The sequence below is a fragment of the Canis lupus genome, chromosome 14 (assembly GCF_003254725.2).
Source record: "Canis lupus dingo isolate Sandy chromosome 14, ASM325472v2, whole genome shotgun sequence".
Classification (NCBI taxonomy): domain Eukaryota; kingdom Metazoa; phylum Chordata; class Mammalia; order Carnivora; family Canidae; genus Canis; species Canis lupus.
Genome location: NC_064256.1, coordinates 38,127,098 through 38,146,646, shown reverse-complemented (window position 1 = coordinate 38,146,646; position 19,549 = coordinate 38,127,098). Strand labels below are relative to the sequence as shown.

Here is a 19,549-nt window from a genome sequence, read left to right as displayed (position 1 = left end):
TTCTGGGTTCTCTATTCTGTTCCATTGATCTGTGTGTCTGTTTTTGTGCCAGTACTATACTATCTTGATGATTACAGCTTTGTTATAGAGCTTGAAGTCAGGCATTGTGATGCCCCAGCTTTGGTTTTCTTTCTTTCTTTCTTTTTTTTTTTTTTTTTTTCAACATTCCTCTGGCTATTCGGGGTCTTTTCTGGTTCCATACTAACTTTAGGATTATTTGTTCCAGCTCTGTGAAAAATGTTGATGATATTTTGATAGGGATTGCATTGAATGTGTAGATTGCTCTGGGTAGCATAGACATTTTAACAATATTTGCTCTTTTTTTAAAAAGATTTTATTTATTTATTTGAGAGAGAGCATGAGTGGGGTGATGTGCAGAGGGAGAAGCAGACCCTCCACTGAGCAGGTAGCCCCATGTGAGGCTTGATCCTGGGACTCTGGGATCATGATCCAAGCCAAAGGCAGACCCTTAATTGCCTGGGCCAGCCAGGTGACCCAACAACATTTGTTCTTAAAATGCTCAACATCACTCAGCATCAGGAAAATACAAATCAAAACCACAATGAGATACCACCTCACACCAGCCAGAATGGCTTAAGTTAACAAGTCAGGAAATGACAGATGTTGGAGAGGATGTGGAGAAAAGGGAACCCTCTTATACTGCTGGGGGAATACAAGCTGGCACAGCCACTCTGGAAATCAGTATGGAAGTTCCTCAAAAAGTTAAAAATAGAGCTACTCTATGACCTAGCAGTTGCACTACTAGGTATTTACCCAAAGGATACAAACAGTGATCCAAAGGGGTACCTGCACTCCAATGCACTCCACATAACCAACTATGGAAAGAGCTCAGATGTCCATCAACAGATGACTGGATAAAGAAGAATTGGATTATTATATATTATTATTATATTATATTATTATATATATGTATAATGTATTATTATATACATATTCTCTTTCAGTATTTCAATTGAGAATTTTTATATAACACAATGGAATATTACTCAGCCATCAAAGAGATTAATCTTACCATTTGTAAGGACACAGATAGAACTAGAGGGTATTATGCCAAGCGAAGTAAGTCAATTTGAGAAAGACAGTTACCATGCTTTCACTCATGTAGAATTTAAGAAACAAAACAGAGGATCATAGGGGAAGGGAGGAAAAAAAATAAGACAACATCAGAGAGGGAGACAAACCATAAAAGACTCTTAACTATAAGAAACAAACTGAAGGTTGCTGGAGGGAAGGTGGGTAGAGGGATGGGGTAACTGGATGATGGGCATTTGATGTAATGGAGGTCACTTGATGAAATGAGCACTGAGTGTTATATGCAACTGATGAATCACTAAACTCTTACCTCTGAAATAAATAACACTGTATATTAATTAATTGAGTTTAAATAGATAAATACAATTTAAAAAATTAAAAAAATAAACAAAAAATAAAGCAAGTGGGTTGAACTAGTTAATATCTAAGACTACTTCCAGTTTTTAAACTGTGATTTTACATCTATGTGACTGCCAGGCACCAGGGTACAAATAAAAATAAAACACATTTCTTGTCCATTAGATATTTTAACCTTTGACTATGGATACTTTTTACAAAACTTATTTCGCTTGTGTTTTTTTGAATAATAATAACTATATATGTGTGTTCTTGTGTGTTTGTGCGTATGTGTATCTTCGTGTGTGTGTGTGTGTGTGTGTGTGTGTATGGGCTAGGTGCAGTTTATATATTGTGAATTATTAATAACCTTTGCCCATAATTTTTACTACAGTGTTTTAGAAAAACTTGTGAAATTTTTTTAGTATATTAAGTATTCTAGTTTTTTGTTATAAATATTACAAGTATTTTCTTAGTTATTTCTCTTCCCAGAGGCCTTTCTATCCTACAATTGAACAATATTTGTCTCTATTTCTCTATTTTTTTCTAGTACATATATGGTTTCATTTTTTCCTTAAAAAACCTTCTAATCCATTGAGAATTTTCTGCTCTGTACAGCATGAGATAGGAATCCGGCTTTATTTTTTCCAGATGATTAGCCAGTTCTTCTAACACCATTTGAGGAATAGTCTACTTTTTCCACTGAACGCAGTATTTTATATCTTCCAATGTGTTTCTTCTTTTTCCCTCCAGCTGAAGAGTGACTAGGTCTTTATTTAAGGATTAAAAAGTAATATTTTCTTCCCATTTGTGAATAGGGGAGATCACACAGTATGGAGAAAAAGCATATTGACTCTTCAAAGAAGTGGTTATAACTTTGTATGTTACAAATTAGGGCAGTCAGTATGTTGGTCAACAAATATTCTTAGGTGTCTACCTATTAGATACATGATATAATTGTATTTCCTTACCATTCTGGCTGGCTGAGACAATATAACTACTCTAACAAATTGTGAGTGGACATGATGTGTGTTAGTTTAGGACCAGAGCATTTTAATTGCTAGTATAAGACTTTCCAGAACTCTTTCACGTTGGATGGTGGCTGCCCTTCAATCTGGATCTTTGGATGACTGTAATGAGAAAAGCTCTCCTGTCCTCCTCTACCAGATATAGAGTGTGACCAATAAATAAACATTTCTTATTATAAGCCACTAATATTTGGAGCCTTATTTGTGTCTGAAGCATAACTTAGCCTATCTAGATCTACATATTCTCTTTCAGTATTTCAATTTGATTTCTTTATCAGCAGCTGAACCCATACTAGAGTGTTTTCAAAGGAGAAGGCATTCTTTCAGGCATACTGATTGACACTAAGGAAAAATAAGGCAATTTTAGAAAAAAATAAATGAATAACTTCTTATTAATTATCAAAAGTTATTAGTTATCAAATTAATAACTTCTTATTTAATTTGGGGTAACAATTTTTTGTTGTTGTTGTTTTTTTCTTTTTGTATTCAGGTAATCTGGGCTCTCATAATGTTTGCCAAAGCAACAAGGAATTTTCTTAAAGAAGTTGATGCTGGAGGTAATCTGATTGCAGTACCAAACTTGAATGACTCTGATAAGTTACAGCTTCTAAGTCTGGTGACCAAAAAGAAGAGATTCTGGTGCTGGCAGAGACCCAAGTACCAGTTTTTGTCTGTCACCCTTGGAGATGTACTCACAGAAAACCAATTTCTGAGTCCAGGTAGGTTTCTTTGGGTATATTCTATAGTTAGTCCCAGAAAAGAAGATGATTTATCTTCTAGATACATGTTGTTTTGAGTCATTGGTTATAAGGTGAGTCCTTAAAATGAGTTCTATTTCTGTGCCTACTCTCTTAAAGATATATCCTTTCTTTTTTCTGTTCTCTCTCTCTCTCTCTTTCTCTCTCTTTTTTTTTTGGTAAAGATTTTATTTATTTATTTTAGGGTGGGGGAAGAGGCAGAGAGAGAGGAAGAGAGAGAATCTCAGGCAGACTTCCTGCTGAGCATGGTGCCTGAGGTGAGGCTTGGTCTCACAATCCCGAAATCATGACCTGAGCTAAAATCAAATGTCAGATGCTTAACTGACTGAGCCATCCAGGCACCCCAAGACATAGCGTTTCTTTAAATGAACAAAATTCTGGAGGCCAAACACAAGAAGTTATAGCTTAATATTTAAAAAATAATATTGCAGTTTTTGGTATAAAATTAAGACATGCCCATTTTAAGTGTTATGGACACTCAACATCGGTAGGATGGATCTACCACCCAAAATCTGGTTTGTATGAGGTTGATGATGCCACATGTCCATCAGGAGGTTTTATTACTCATGTAATGAAGCTTTCTGCGGAGAGCAGGGCAAGCTCTCAAGCTGGTCCATAAATAGATAGAGATAAAGAAATAGGATTTCTATCTGTGTAGCATTTTGTACAACCTAGGACTATTCCTTTTATCAGGAAATAATATTGTTTTGGCCTAAACCCAGTGGATAGATTGAGCACTTGCTATGTGCCAGGCTCTGTATTATGTGATTTACATACATCAACTTGTAACAGAATCCATCAGGAAGGTATTATCTCCAAATTACATCTGAGAAAACTGAGGTTCAGGCAGATGAATGTTGGCCTGTTCATCTAGCTAGGAATATTAGAATAGTGATTAAAATCTTGAGCTCTTAACAACTGCTCTATGCTACTCCCCAGAGAATTTCCCAAAGTGTCTGTATTCCACAAGATTATAAAAAGGAAAGGGCTTCGAATTGAGGACATTTTCACAGTTGTCTTATTTTTGGCAGTGGTGACAGAGATGATTCTCTATTTTACAAATTGCAAAGATAATGATTGATAATTAATTCTCATTAGCCCTTGCTCAGGAATGGTTTTCCTGATAGAAGTGAAAAAATACAGGTGTTGGAGACAGTGAATGGATGGAAAGAATCCTTTCAGACTTTAGGCAGATTTGAATTTCTTAGGAAGTACAACCAGGAGCCCAAGAGAGCCTTGGATCTGGGAAATGAAAAAAGCCAAGTGTGAGGTTCCTAAGACGCTCTAAATGTAGCTATACCAAATGACAATGACTGAAACGATTTTTTTTTAATTTATTTATGATAGTCACACAGAGAGAGAGAGAGAGGCAGAGACACAGGCAGAGGGAGAAGCAGGCTCCATGCACCGGGAGCCCGACGTGGAATTCGATCCCAGGTCTCCAGGATCGCGCCCTGGGCCAAAGGCAGGCGCCAAACCGCTGCGCCACCCAGGGATCCCCTGAAACGATTTTTATGGTGGTATTTGGTTGTATTCAAAATGAGAACAGTAGAAATAAGAGATAAGAGAATGCTGGCAATTCAGAGATGAGCTCATCAGATGTTTATCTTCAGAGTCCAGATAAGAAAGGCAGATCTTGAAGGCAATGTGATAGTCATTTGGATGTGACCAGATGAGGAACGTAGTAATTTCCGGAGGACTAGATTGAAGCTGGGACATCTGGTAGATGGTGGCATCTTCCTAAGTCTGGGAAGCCATAAAGTAAGGGTAGAGAGTCTGGAGCTTATGTGTCCCAGGATGGTGTGAGAGAGAGAGAGAGAGGAAGAGGAGAGGCATGCCCACTGACTTTATCAGAAGTAGAGATAAGGAATTAAATGGCTGGGTAGGGATTCCTGGGTGGCTCAGTGGTTTGGCGCCTGCCTTCAGCCCAGGGCGTGGTCCTGGGGTCCTGGGATCAAGTCCCATGTTGGGCTCCTGCATGGAACCTGCTGCTCCCTCTGCCTGTGTCTCTGCCTCTCTCTCTCTCATGAATAAATAAATAAATTAAAAAAAAAAGGCTGGGTAGAGGTCAATAGAAACAGGTAAGCTGGGGCGCCTGGGTGGCCTCAGTTGGGTAAGTATCAAACTCTCAATTTCAGTTCAGGTCATGATCTCAGGGTCCTGAGATTCAGCCCCATGTCGAGCCCCGTATCTATGCTGGGGGTGGAGCCTGCTTAAGATTCTCTCCTCCTGCCTATATTCTCTCTCTCTCTCTCTGATGATGATGATGATGATGATGATGATAATAATAATAATAAAAATAAAACAGGTAAGTTCAGGAAGGGAAATTTTTTCATAGGGACGATAATGAAGATAACGAAGGCCAGGGGAATGTCTTCCAAGACTGGTGGGTGGGAAAGGAAGATGCCCAAGGTCCATGTGGCTGACCTGCCAGATACAGAGTAATGCAGACCACTCAAACATGGGTTATGAGCAGAGACTTCTCTTTTCACCCTGCTTAGGTGTCATCCTCATGAAGCCCCTTTACAGTCTTCACGCTGGAAAAGCACACATTTAAAATACTCTATTGGAAAAAATTAAAAAGTAACATATTCTATTTCATCTGGATAATGGTTAAATGGATGCTTAAAGTTTAACTTATTTACTTTTGAGTAATCTCTAAACCCAGTGTCGGGCTAAAACAACCCCAAAATCAAGAGCTGCATGCGCTTCTGGCTGAGCCCGCCAGGTGCCCCGGATGCTTGCTTTCAAGTTATCTGTTAAACTCCAGATACTCTTGGTACCCCTGTCTACATATGTATATATTGGAATTGAAAGACAAACGAGCACCCAGTAGAGCCCCTGGCCACCGGTCACACCATGTTCTCAGTAGTACGTAGGGGTGCTAGCTCCATTTTCTCTTGAATATGCACATAGTGTAGCTGCCAGCTTTCCATGGAATTCCACAGGATTGGAAAGGGAGGCGGCCTAAGGCCGATAGGTGGCCATATTATCATTGTGTGTCTCATTCACTCCAGTGGTCGTGGAGTCGGACTTCGTGAAATATGAGAGCAAGTTTCAAAACCACGTCAGTGGGACCGTTGAGACAGCGCTGGGGAAGGTCAAGCTGAACATTGGAGGCAAAGGACTTGTGGAAAGTCAGTCTTCTTTTGGGACCCTGAGGAAGCAGGAGGTGGACTTGCAGCAGCTCATCAGAGATTCCACGGAGAGGTAATAAGAATTCTGTTTGGCATTTTGGATTTTGACATGTATCACATTTAAAGGTCATTCGGTTGGACCTTTGTAAAAAGGGTGAGAGATGGGAACTTTGCCCAAAAGCAAACATTACTGAATGACAGTTGTGCTGAAACTTTATGAGAGCTCCTCCTTTAGTCTGGGATTTCTTGGTTGTTCTTAGCCTGAGTGGGGAGACAAGGAAAGTGCCACTTTTTTTTTTTTTTAACTGAGGTATGACGACATATAACATTGTATTAGTTTCAGGTGTACAGCATAACAATTTATTATTTGTCCCTATTGCAAAATGTTCACCACAGTAAATGTAGTTAACATCTCTCACCCTACCTAATTGCAAATACATTTTTTCTTGTGATGAGAACTTTTAAAATTTATTCTCTCAGCAACTTTCAAACATGAAATACAGTATTATTAACTACACTCACCATACTGTACATTACATCTCTAGGACTTATTTCATAACTGGAGGTTTTGATCTTCTTTATCTTCTTTACTCATGTCACATACCCCCCACCCCCCGCCTCTGGCAACCACTAATCTAATCTCTGTAACCAGGAGCTCGTTTGTTTGTTTTGATTCCATATATATAAGTGAGATTGTGCTCTTTTTGTCTTTCTCTGTCTGACTTAACTTCATTTAGCATAATCCCCTCAAGCTCCATCCATGTTATGGCAAGATTTCTCCCCCGCTTTTTAAAAAATTTATTTGGGAGAGGGAGAATGAGCACAGAGGGAGAGAGAGGACTCCCTGCTGAGCAGGGAGCCCGATGAGGGGCTCAATCCCAGGACCCTGAGATCATGACCTGAGCAGAAGACAGACACTTAACTGACTGAGCTACCCAAGCGTCGCAGGATTTTTTCTTTTATATGGCTAAATAATATTCCACTGTGTATGTATTAAATTCGGATCCTGACCCAGTTTCAGCAGTGTCGGAGAATTCAAGTGAATGCTGATACTATCTACCTAAAGATAGTATTAGATTCGCAGGGTAAGGTAAACTAAACGTCCAAAAAAGACTGTCCTCAACCTTTACTCTGGATCAGATGGCAGCAGCAAGCCCAGGCTGTTACTTGTGGTTTTGGTCACCCGTCTACAGACTGGAGGTTCCCACGACCCCCTCCTTGGACTTCAGATGCCCTTCATGAGTCCAGGTTGTTAGCTGTACTTCTGACCAATGGGCTAGAAGTCAGATTCCCCCTCCTTGAGTTCAATTAATTTGCTAGAGCAGCTCACAGAACTCAGAGAAATGTTTTACATAGTAGATCACTGTTTTATTATAAAAGGATATAACTCAGGAACATCCAGGTGGAGGAGATGCATAGGGAAGGATATGGGAAAAGGGTGTGGAGCCTTCCTGTTCTCTCCAGGTCACCACTTTTTCCAAATCTTCATGTATTCACTTCTGGAAGCTCTCTGAAACCTGTCTTTTTGGGTTTTTAATGGAGGCTTTATCACATAGGCATGATTGATTAATCATCATTGACCACTGGTGATTGATTCAATCTCTCTCCCCTCCCTAGAGGTTACGGTGGAGGTACTGAAAATTAAAACCTTCTAATGACATGGTTGGCTCCCCAGATAACCAGCCCCTATCTTTAGGTTACCAAAGGGCTTCCCAAAAGTCAACTCATTAACATAATGAAAGACATCTTTATTACTCTTATCACAGGAGATTCCAAGGGTTTTAGGAGCTCTGTGCCAATAACTGAGTTGAAGACAAAACATGCATTTCTTACAATAAATAACAATATAACACATATCCGCCATATATCTTTATCCATATATCCATCCACGACACTTTGTATATTTTGGCTATTGTGAATAATGCTGCAGTGAACATGGGAGTGCAGATCTTCTCAAGTGAATATTTAATACTTTGCATCAATACCCAGAAGTGAAGTTTCTGGATCATATGGTAGGTTTTTTAAGATTTTATTTATTTATTCATGAGAGACACAGAAACAGAGGCAGAGACATAGGCAGAGGGAGAAGCAGGAGCCTGCAGGGAGCCTCATGCGGGACCCGATCCCAGGACCCTGGGATCACAACCTGAGCTGAAGGCAATGCTCAACCACTGAGCCACCCAGGCACCCTCATATGGTAGTTCTATTTTAAATTTTTGAGGAACCTTCATACTGTTCATACTGTTTTCCATAGTGTTTGCAGCAATTTACAATTCCATCAATGGGACCAAGGGTTCCCATTTTTCCACATCCCCTCCAATTTTTGTTATTTCTTATCTTTTTGATATTAGCTATTCTAACAGGTAGAAGGTGATATCTCATTGTGGTTTTGATTTGAATTTCCTTGATCATTAGTGATGTTGAGCATATTTTCATGTGGCCACTGGCTATCTGTATGTCTTTTTTGGAAAAATTGTCTACTCAGATATGCCCATTTTAAAAATTGGATTTCTTTTTTCTGTTGAATTATATGAGTTCTTTATATATTTTATATATTAACTGTACCAGGTATATGATTTGCAATTTTTTTTCCCATTGAGTAGGTTGCCTTTTCACTTTGTTGATGGTTTTCTTTGCTATGCAAAAGTGTTTTAGTTCATAAGTAGTCCACTTGTTTATTTTTGCTTTTGTTGCTTTTGCTTTTGTTGTTTTAGTTCATAAGTAGTCCACTTGTTTATTTTTGCTTTTGTTGCTTTCAGATTAAAAAAATCATTGCCAAGGCTGATGTCTAAGAACTTACTACCTATGTTTTCTTCTAAGAGTTTTATGATTTCAGGTGTAACATTGAAATCTTTAATCCACTTTGAGTTAATTTTTGCATATGGTGTTAGAAAATGGCCCCATTCTTTTGTGTGTGGCTGTTCAGTTTTCTCAATGCCATTTATTGAAGAGACCATCCTTTCCCCATTTTATATACTTATTATAATTAAATGACCATATGTGCATGGGTTTATTTCTGGGCTCTCTGTTCTGTTCCATTAATCTATATGTCTGTTTGTATGCCCAAATCATACTGTTTGGATTAGTGTAGTTTTGTAATATAGTTTGAAATAAGACAGTGTGATGCCTCCAGCTTTATTCTTCTTTCTCAAGATTGCTTTGGCTACTCAGGGATTTTTGTGGATCCATTCAAATTTAAGAATTTATTTAGAGTTTTTTTTTTCTTTCTCTGAAAAATGCATTGGAATTTTGATGGAAATTACATTGAATCTGTAGATTGTTTTGGATAGTAGGGAAATTTTAGTGCTATTATAATCCGTGAGCACAGAGTATTTTATTATTATTTTTCAATTTGTTTTTATCAGTGTTTTATACTTTTCAGTGTGCAGAATATTCACCTCTTTGGTTAAATTTATTCTTAGATATTTTATTCTTTTTGATACAATTATAAAAGGAATTATTTTCTCAATTTCTCTTTTTGAATGTTCATATCATGGAACAGATTTTTACATATTGATTTTGTTTCCTGGAACTTTACTGAATTTGTTTATTGGTTCTAACAGTTTTTTGGTGGAGTTTTTAGGATTTTCTATATATATAGTATCATATGCAAATAGTGGTAGTTTTACTTCTTCCTTTCCTGTTTGGATGCATTTTATTTCTTTTTCTTGCCTAATCACTCTGGCTAGGATTTCTAATACAGTGTTGAATAAAGTGCAGAGGGTTAGCATCCTTGTCTTGTTCATAATCTTAGAGATAAAGCTTTTAGATTTTCACTGTTGAGTGTGATGTTAGCTGTGAGCTTATTATATATGGCCTTATTATATTGGGATATATTCCCTCTATACCTACTTGTTGAGGGGTTTTATCATTAAAGGGATGTTGAATTTTGTAAACAGTGCATTTCTTGAGATGATCATATGATTGTTATCTTCCATTTTGTTAAGGTGGTGTATCACACTGATTCATGGATATCATCCTTGCATCCCTGGAGTAAATCCCACTTGATCATTATGGTGATCCTTTTAATGTGCTATTTTCTTCAGTTTGCTAATATTTTGTAAAGGATTTATGCATCTATGTCCATCATGGATATTGGCCTGTAATTTTCTTTCTTTTTAAAAATTGAAATATGATTGACAAGCAGCATTGCATTAGTTTGAAGTGTACCACATAATGATTTGGTATTTGAAATCACCACAAGTCTTGTTAACATCTGTTACCCTACTGGCCTATAATTTTCTTTTCTGTGGTGGTCTTGTATAGTTTCAATATAAGAATAATGCTGGCATTATAAAATGAGTTTGGAAGTATTTTCTCCTTTTCTACTTTTTGCAAGAGTTTGAAAAGGATTGCTATTAATCTTTAAATGTTTGGTAGAATTTGTCAGTGAGTTGTGTGGTCTTAGACTTTTGTTTGTTTGGAGATTTTGATTATTAATTCAATCTCCTTACTAGTAATTGGTCTGTTCAGATTTTTTATTTCTTCTTGATTTAGACTTGGTAGGTTGTATGTTTCTAGGAATTTATCCTTTCCTTTAGATTTTTCAATTTGTTGGTGTATAAATTGTTCATTGTGGTCTCTTATGATCGTTTTTATTTCTGTGTTTTAGTAGTAATATGTGTCCTCTTTCATTTCTTATTTAATTACTTTAAATCCTCTCTTCTTGGTGAGTCTAGCTAAAAGTTTGTCAATTTTGTCTATCCTTCCAAAGAACTAGCCCTTAGTTTCATCAATCTTTTCTATTGTCTTGTTATTCTGTTTCATTTATTTCTGCTCTGGTCTTTGTTATTTCCTTTCTTCTAATAATTTTGGGCTTTGTTCTTCTTCTAATTCCTTGAGGTGTAATGTTAAGTTGTTTATTTGAGATCTTTCTTGTTTCTTAAGCTGTAGGCATTTATTTCTATGTACTTCCCTCTTGGAACAACTTTTGCTGCATCTCCATTAGTTTTGGTGTCTATTTTTGTTTGTCTCAAGGTATCTTTTTATTAATCTTTTGATTATTTTTTTGACCCATTGTTCCATGACATGTTGTTTAATCTCTAGATATTTGTGAATTTTTCAGTTTTCTTCTGATAATTTATTTTAGTTTCATACCATGTAGTTAGAAAAGATTCTTGATATGATTTCAGTCTTCTTAAATATATTAAGAATTGTTTTGTGGCCTAAAATAATGGTCTATCTTGGAGAATGTTCCATATGCACTTGAGAGGATTTGTATTCTGCTTTTAGATAGAACCTTCTGTATATATCTGTTAGTCCACCTGGTCTAACATGTCATTTAAGGTTGATATTTCCTTTCTGATAATCTGTCTGAGATCATCTATCCATTGATGAAAGTGGGATATTGAAGTCCCATGCTATTATTGTATTGCTGTCTATTTCTTTCTTTAAGTCTGTTAATATTTGCTTTATGTATTTAGGTGCTCCTATGTTGGTACATAAACATTTACAAATGTTATATTCTCTTGTTGGGTTGACTCCTTTAACATTAAATAATGATCTTCTTTGTCTTTTATTATAGTCTTTGTTTTGAAGTCTATTTTGTCTGCTGTAGGTATAGCAAGCCTAGCTTTCTTTTGGTTTCCATTTTTATGCAATATCTTTTTTCCAGCCCTTCACTGTTGGTTGTGTGTCCTTACATCTTAAGTGAATCTCTTGTAGGCAGCATATAGATGGTTCTTGGGTGTTTTTTTAATTTTTTTGTCCATTCAGCCACTCTGCATTTTTATTGGAGAATTTAGTCCATTTACATTTAAGGGATGCACCCTAAAAAGATGTTGCTTCAGGCAAAAATGTAATTTTTTTCAATTGTGCTATTTATAAAATGCCAACAAGGAGAATGCTATGTCCTACATTTTTGAATATTGATATCAGAAGCAGGAAAATGACTTTCCCTTTAGCTCCTGCTAATTTTCTGATTAGGAAAAGAAGAAAGCAGGGGGGTTGGTTTTAGCAGAAGGGTTGGTTTTCAACTTTGAAATCTTGAAGAAAACTCCACATTTATTCGTTGTTTAGTTTGTAGTAAATACATTTTACCCAGTGAAACTCATTATTTTTACCTTATGTTTATTGAACACTCAATAAATAATTTTGTTGAGTGCCTTCTATGTGTTGTGTAATGTTCTGCATTCTTGGTCTTGGGATGCTTCAGTGAACAAAATGCCAATGTCTGTTGTGTATTCTAGTGGAGAGACACGAAATATACAACTTAGTAAAATATACAGTAGGTTGATGGGGATTGGTGGAATGGAGAAAAATATAGTAGGAAGGGGGACAAGGTAGCTAGCAATGGGGTCTGTGGTTTGAAAAAGTGGCCAAAGAAGGCATTGCAGAGAAGTTGGCATCAGAGCAAAGATTTGAAGAAGAATAGATTCAAGTATAAGGATATCCTGGGTAAGAGTGTTATAGGCAGAGGTCAGTGTGGCTGGAGCTAAGTAAGCTGGGCAGGAAAAGGGGAGATCTGAGGGGGTAAAAGGAGTTTATGGCAGGTCCTGAAGGGACTTGCAGGTTGCTAGAAAGATTTTACCTCTTCTGCAGAGTGATATGGGAAGCCACCAGAAGACTTTGAGCAAAGAAATGACATAATGGGACTTATTTTTTAGAAGGATCATTCTGGCTGCTGGTTTGAGAAGAGACTGGGTAAGTGGAAGCAGGGAGTTCAATTTAGAGGTTATTGCAATAATTCTTGTGAGAGATGATGTTTCAGTTTGTACATTAACATATGTGTTTTCCTATGTAGTTTTATAATCTTTTTTTTTTATTCTTTTCAAATAGGAAATGCAACTCCAAATAAAGAGAAAACTCACTTGCATTTAGGTATAGGTGGTTTATCTCCACTTTCCCAACATTCCTGATATTATATGAAATATAAAATTCATCCATTGAACAAAATTATGTTTAAAAAAATTAGTGAGTAAATAATACCAAAGAAGTCATATGTCAAGCATTTAGTGGGTGGATTTTGTATAGATATTCAGAATGCTGGGGCAACTGCAGTCTTCAAAATTTATTCACTAACCCCTGGTGCTTAACAGATTTGAAAGACCTTGGCTATTATTCAATGCCTCCCAGTACTACTGCCTAGGACTCCAAGACTCTGGCAGGAATCTTTTTGGTCAGACAACTTTAAGCTCTCTCTGGCAATGCCAGGTGGAAGGGACAGCCACCCCTGTCTGTGATAGTCATGGTCTTTAGTTTCCTTTCTCTGTGGCTTTTTTTCTTTGCTAGGGAGGCATTTTACTTTTCTACTACAATACTTGGGACATACCAAAAAAATATCTGTTGCTTATCTGAAAATAAAATTTATCCAGGCATCGTGCATTTTTATTTGCTAAGTCTGGCAAATAAGGGAGAAGAAGGACAGGTGGCTGGGAGTGTCCAGGGGCCCCTGTTTCTCAGTCATCAGCCAAACCTCTATAGATGAGCCCTGTTTTGCAGTTTTGTCACTTCTATTTTATGAACCACATTTGGCAATGCTTTATAATCACATTTCCCAGTATAGGTTTTCCAAACCCTCTTCATGATTCAGGTGTAGAAGATAGTGCCAACAGAAAGCATATGGAGAGGGGTCAGCAAGTAGAGCTAGGAGAAAATATTCTGAAGAAAAAGAAGTTCTTGCCAGCAGTTCTAAGTGGGAAGTCAGGGAGAAAGGGAGGGGAAGGAAATAAGCATCTTCTGAGCACCTACTGTGTGCCACGCACTTTATAGCACAGACATAATGTGTGCATATACTCTGCACAGCTCTCTTCTTTTACACTTAAGAATCTAAGGCTCAGGAAAGAAAAGTAACTTGTTTTCAGTCCCAGAGCTCAATTTGGATGCTGGAGCTGGGATTCAACCCAGGATTTGCTGGCTCCAAGGCTCCTGTTCTTTCCTCAGAATTGTATTTAAGTGGCTGTGAGGCAAAGAAACTAGCTGAGGTAAAAGTAGCTAAAGTTCTAGCACAGGATGTAAAGGTAAAGTGTGAATGCAGGTTTCCAGTACAGTGGACCAGATGCATGAGTAACCAAGCCCAGTGCATGGCTAGGCTTGCCCACCTGGAGGTTCCATACACAGGGATGAGATCATCTCAGGAGGGTCTTTAGAAACCTATTCATTGTCGAGGTGATGGGGAAGAGGGGGTGGGGATGGAAGTGACATCAGGAACATGGTAAAGAACACATTTAACGTCTAGAAATGGGAGATAGGTCTTATGACAGAGTCACCTCCTCCTTGTTCTGTTGCTAAGAGGTAAAGGTGAGCTACAGGTGAGGAGATGGTTGGCAAGGGAAGAGTCTGCCAGTCATGGGATAGAGATCATGTAGAGCGAATATTCTTACTTCATGGTGGAATCATAAAACCTTATCTACGTTGTCTGCCTGTCTTTGGACTCCCACAACATCACTGGATTGATAAGGTGCTGTTTGACATACGTGTGGCCTTGGGAGTGGTAATTAGTAATGCTTAAGTACTGTACGTTCTTGAGCGCTTATTTGCAGCCAGTCATTTTATTTCAGGTCATTTAGATAAGTTGTCATCTGTGTAAAAGTTACTTTAGTCCTCAGAATTCAGAGTATTAGCTTTATTGTCCATGAGATGTGTGTACATCTCAAAAACAAACTTCATCTATCCTTGAAAAAACAAGCACCCGCATATATAACATTTATCTAGCATTGTTGGGCATGAAGGTATTCTACTGTAATTAACCTTCCACACACCTGGAGCTGACCTCTTTGAATGAGAGCTCTATGTTTATCTTAAAACATTCTTGATGGAAAACTATGCTAAGATATATCAGGAACTTTTTTTTTTTTTTTTAATGGAGAATCCCACGTTTATTGAGACCTTTGCATAATGATTTGGGTTCATGTTTTATTCTTAAGATCCACTATTATTTTGTAATAAACTCTCATTTTTCTGCCCTGTCTCCCACGGTCAGCAGCCATCTGTTACTGCCTTAAGTAAAGCTACCACACCACACTCCACCCCATCTCTGCCCCTGATCTATTGCTTCTAATCTCCTAGGGTCTTGGGGAAGTTTATCCCTGGTAAATAACTTCTGAAAGTTGGTATGTCACTTCTGCCCCTGGTCTGTTTTCTTAGCTGTCAATGAAGTATCTGGACTAGATGGCCTTTGAGGGTTTTCTTCTGGCTAAATGTCAGAAGTGAGTGGACTGCAGGGTCCAGGCATCAGCCCCTTCTTGAGTTCAGGCCTTGGTTTCAGCTGATTCCCAGAGCAGATACCATTCTCGTTTTCTGTTGTATTGTGAAGCAAATTCTGGTAAAACAGATTACATTTCTGTATGAATATGTGATAATTAGAAATTTGGCTCTTCATTAAGAATTCAACTTATAAATTACATGGAACTAATTTAGCAGTGCCAGCAATGGCATGGTAATGACAAACCTTCACAGTTATTAAAAATATTTCAAAATTACACTCAGTCTTATTATGTCTAAATATTTCTGAATTCCAAAGTTCTACACACATAAAAATTTTAAATGCTCCTCTTTATTATGGGCCACATCAGACCTCGCTAAAGTTCCTACAGTAGCTCTCATGAGTAGTCTTTCAGTGTGCCATCAACTCTTACCCGGATTAAAAGTTTTTTTGAGGATGGGGTTTTGAATGCACATGTCTTTCTTAAAACAAAACAAAACAAAACAAAACAAAACAAAACAAAACAAAAGAAAAAAACATTGTAGCGAGGTTGAAACTGGTCTTCTTCCTTCCAGCCTGATACATTTCCCTGTGGCCAGCAGAGGGTTCGGAAATCCTTTTTGTTTTAGTGCTTGACTCAGTGTGGGCGTCATTAGTTTTAACGGAGTTTGGGCCTAAAAATTTAAAGACTTCTGGCCACACATACTTGGGGAACAAGAGTTTCTTGAATCTGGTCCTTTCATTTATTCTCTTTTTTTCTTTGTTTCTTTCCTCAGGGTCAGCCTTTAAGTAGTCAAAACAAACCAGGGAAGTGCATCCCAAACTCTGGGTGTGGGAGCAGTAGCAACACCTCATCATGCTTTTCTCTTGGCATTGGTGGTAGGAGTATTCTAGGCCCATCATGGATTGGTAAACTTCAGGCTCATTTTTAAAAAATAAAAAAAAATGGGGGGGGGGTACCTAGGTGGCTCAGGTGGATGTTTGCCTTTGGCTCAGCTCATGATCCCAGGGTCCTGGGGTCTAGTCCCTTGTTGGGCTCCCTGCTCAGTGGAGAGTCTGCTTCTCCCTCCTGCTCATGATCTCTCTCATTCTCTCTCTCTCTCTCTCTCTCAAATAAATAAATTAATAAATAAATAAAATCTTAAAAAAAACCCAATTCTGGAAACGTAGACATATATAGAAGAGTATAACTAACAGTAATATACCACCTCCTCCCACTCCTGGCTTAAAAAAGATCTTTTTCTTTAAACCAAGACATAGGAGGCATCTTTTTCTCCTTCACTGCCCTGGATTTCATTAATAAGATGGGATTAGTGTTCCTAGGGTATTTGTGTGAGAATTAAGTGAGAGAATATAAACAAAGCTTGGCACATGGCGAGTTCTCACTGCATGTAGCTATTAGTGGGAACACTTCTATAACTACTGCTATTATTGCTACCCCCAAATAGAGCCTGGCTGTAAAAGCCAGCAAAGGTCAGAGCTGTCAGAGGGAAATAAATGTGTATTGAAGGCTAAGTCGCCTTCGATAATGGAGCAGGGAGATGCTGAGATTTGGAGGAGAAATAAAGTGAAGTCCTTGGAGTTTCTGACGTGTGGCATTTCTGGCGTTCACATCTTGGGGGAGGCAGGCAGCCGTGTAGTCCCCGGTAGGAGCCCCACCGTGAGAGGACTGCCTTCAGGGAGATTGGGAGAGTATCTGGTCCCTGCCTGTAGCAACAGCCTGGCTTCTTCCAAAATGAGTGTGGACCCGGACATGTGGCTGTGCCATGAAGGCTGGAAAGCAGGGGGCCTGTCCCTGTGCGTGTTTTGTCACAGGAAGTGCTTGTTAAATTCTTGAATAAAACTAGATGAAGTCCTTGAACAACATCAGGAAGACGTTAATGGGCCTTGTCTTGGTCACCCTATTCTTGGTGGGAAATGCAACTATGAAGCTTTCAAGGCCCCATCGAGTTCACTCTTTTTAAAAGATGTCTTTCTCGAGACCCCTGGCGACACTCATCTCTGGGCTGTCTGAAAGTCAGTCAACTTACTGTTATTATTATTTTTTTTTTTTCAAATTCTTCTGTCTCCTGGTTTTGGCCTTAGTTCTTAGGATTGGGGGCTCCTGGAAGCTTGTTTGACCTGTTATTTTTATCCACTATGTAAATCATGGCCAACTAATAACCCTTCATGTGGGAGACAAGGGCACTCTGGGGATTCTTTCCAATATTTAATCCTGGGAGTGGTTTTTATTTATTTATTTATTTATTTATTTTGCAGAACCTGCCCAGCCTATGATCTTTACTTTGACAGGTTACTTCGGATCTTTTTGGAACTAGGTAGGATTTAAGTCCTAAGGAGAGACATTCAAATACTATTTTCTTCTAAGATTGTTAGACCTCGTATTTCATCAAATTGAAGATGCCATCCATTGTAAGATGCACCACTATTGTACCTACCAGTAAGAAAGAACACTGCTAATCAGCCCATCTCACCCATCAATTTTAAAACATCCTGATTTAAACTGTTAAGATGTGAAAAAAATGCGTGTCTTAAAGTTGATGAGATGTAGTACTCAAAATTGGATTGCCTGGAACGAGTCAGGAGTTCAAGTTCAGATGAGCAGGTGTTTAACCCACCTGAGCCTTTCACACAGGGTCTGACACGTGGGCTATACCCATCACTGAACTTGTCATCTTCTCTCTAAACCTGCTTCTGGGCCCAATTCCCTCTGAGGTGCTGGTTGGTGAGGTTTAAGTCCAGGTGTGTTAGCCAGAAATCTTAGTATCAGATGTAGCTCCTTCCTCACCTTTTCTCCTACATCTGGTCTCTCACTAGTTGACTTTACATCTTCAATATCTTTCTTATCCGTTCCCATTGCCCCAGCCTCACAACCACTTCCCTGGTGCTGGCCTCCTGATGGATATCCTCCTTTCTCTACCCACTGTCACCCCTCCCAGTTGATTCTCCACAGATAGTGGCTTGGATCAGGTCCTTGCCTGCCTCATGCCCTCTGTGCTCTCCAGGGTCCTAGGATGATGTCCACACCCTCTTCGGGTTGACACGGATCTGCTTTTGCTCTTCAGCCTCCTATCCTACCATTCCGCCCTCATATTCCCCAGGCCAGTTCCCTGAACTTATTTCATTTCCTGGGATTGAGCTTCAGGCTCTTTCTTACCTTCAGGTCTTATCTGCAAGCTCCTTCACTCCTGTCCATACAGATGTGCAAAAGGACACAAACAGATTCACCTCCTCTGCTTCTGGCCAATTCCTCAGATTAGCCCCACTGCCTTCAGGAGTCCTGTCACCCATCCCAACGATTCCCCTGTTGGGACACAAACCAGTGTGACTCTGTGGGGCAACATATGTTGTATCTGCCTGATTCCGAGTCCGAGTTCCTCCTGACATATCGTCCGGCTCACCTCTGGCCCTGCAAGGTGCCTGCTGCATACTAAGTACTGTCTGGTTGAGAGAATAATTGGTTCATCTTCAGTTTACATCTGAGGGGCCTGAATTGCTGACATTAATTACTTTGTCTGGACTCAGGATTTAAATCCAGGTCCACAACCCACCTGATTTTTTCCAGTCTAGCTGCTGTACCACAGAACGTGGAAAGAGAAAAATATCCCAAGGGCTCCTGTGTGAACTCACCTCTGCATCAGCAGCACTTAGTTTATCCCCCCCTCCTTTTTTAAAGATTTTATTTATTTATTTGAAAGGGAGAAAGCAAGAGAGCATGAATGGAGAAGAGAGGCAGAGGGAGAGGGAGAAGCGGACTCCCCACTGAACAGGGATCCAGACTCAGGGCTCCATCCCAGGACCCTGAGATCATGACCTGAGCTGAAGGCAGACACTTAACCAGCTGAGCCACACAGGTGTCCCTTGGTTTATCATCTTGCAGACCTGCTGCATCTCATCAACTGGTGGCTGTGAATGAATGACTATCTGAAGGCTGAATGTCTATAATTGCTCAGTTGTTTTTTCTTCTCTCTCTCTGGGTTGTATGTGAGATGAGGTGTCCTGTAGACCATAATGTGAACAGAGGCGGAGCAGTCACAGTGTAGGGGTCACCTGGTTATGTTGGTAATCGTGTGGTTAGCGTTGTGCCTTGATTTT

General features: G+C 38.9%; 1 protein-coding gene across 3 annotated transcripts in view; it reads left to right on the top strand.

The window, feature by feature from the left end:
• Positions 1-19,549, top strand: part of GSDME (gasdermin E) — a 75,260-nt gene that overhangs the window by 11,859 nt on the left and 43,852 nt on the right. For all 3 annotated transcript variants that reach the window (XR_003143032.3, XM_025464404.3, XM_025464403.3), the window contains exons 2-3: positions 2,908-3,136; positions 6,193-6,385. Coding sequence is in view for 2 of the 3 variants with exons in the window: in XM_025464404.3 (XP_025320189.1) it covers positions 2,926-3,136; positions 6,193-6,385 (404 nt within the window). In the remaining variant the exon portion in view is untranslated. The remainder of the gene's footprint in view (positions 1-2,907; positions 3,137-6,192; positions 6,386-19,549) is intronic.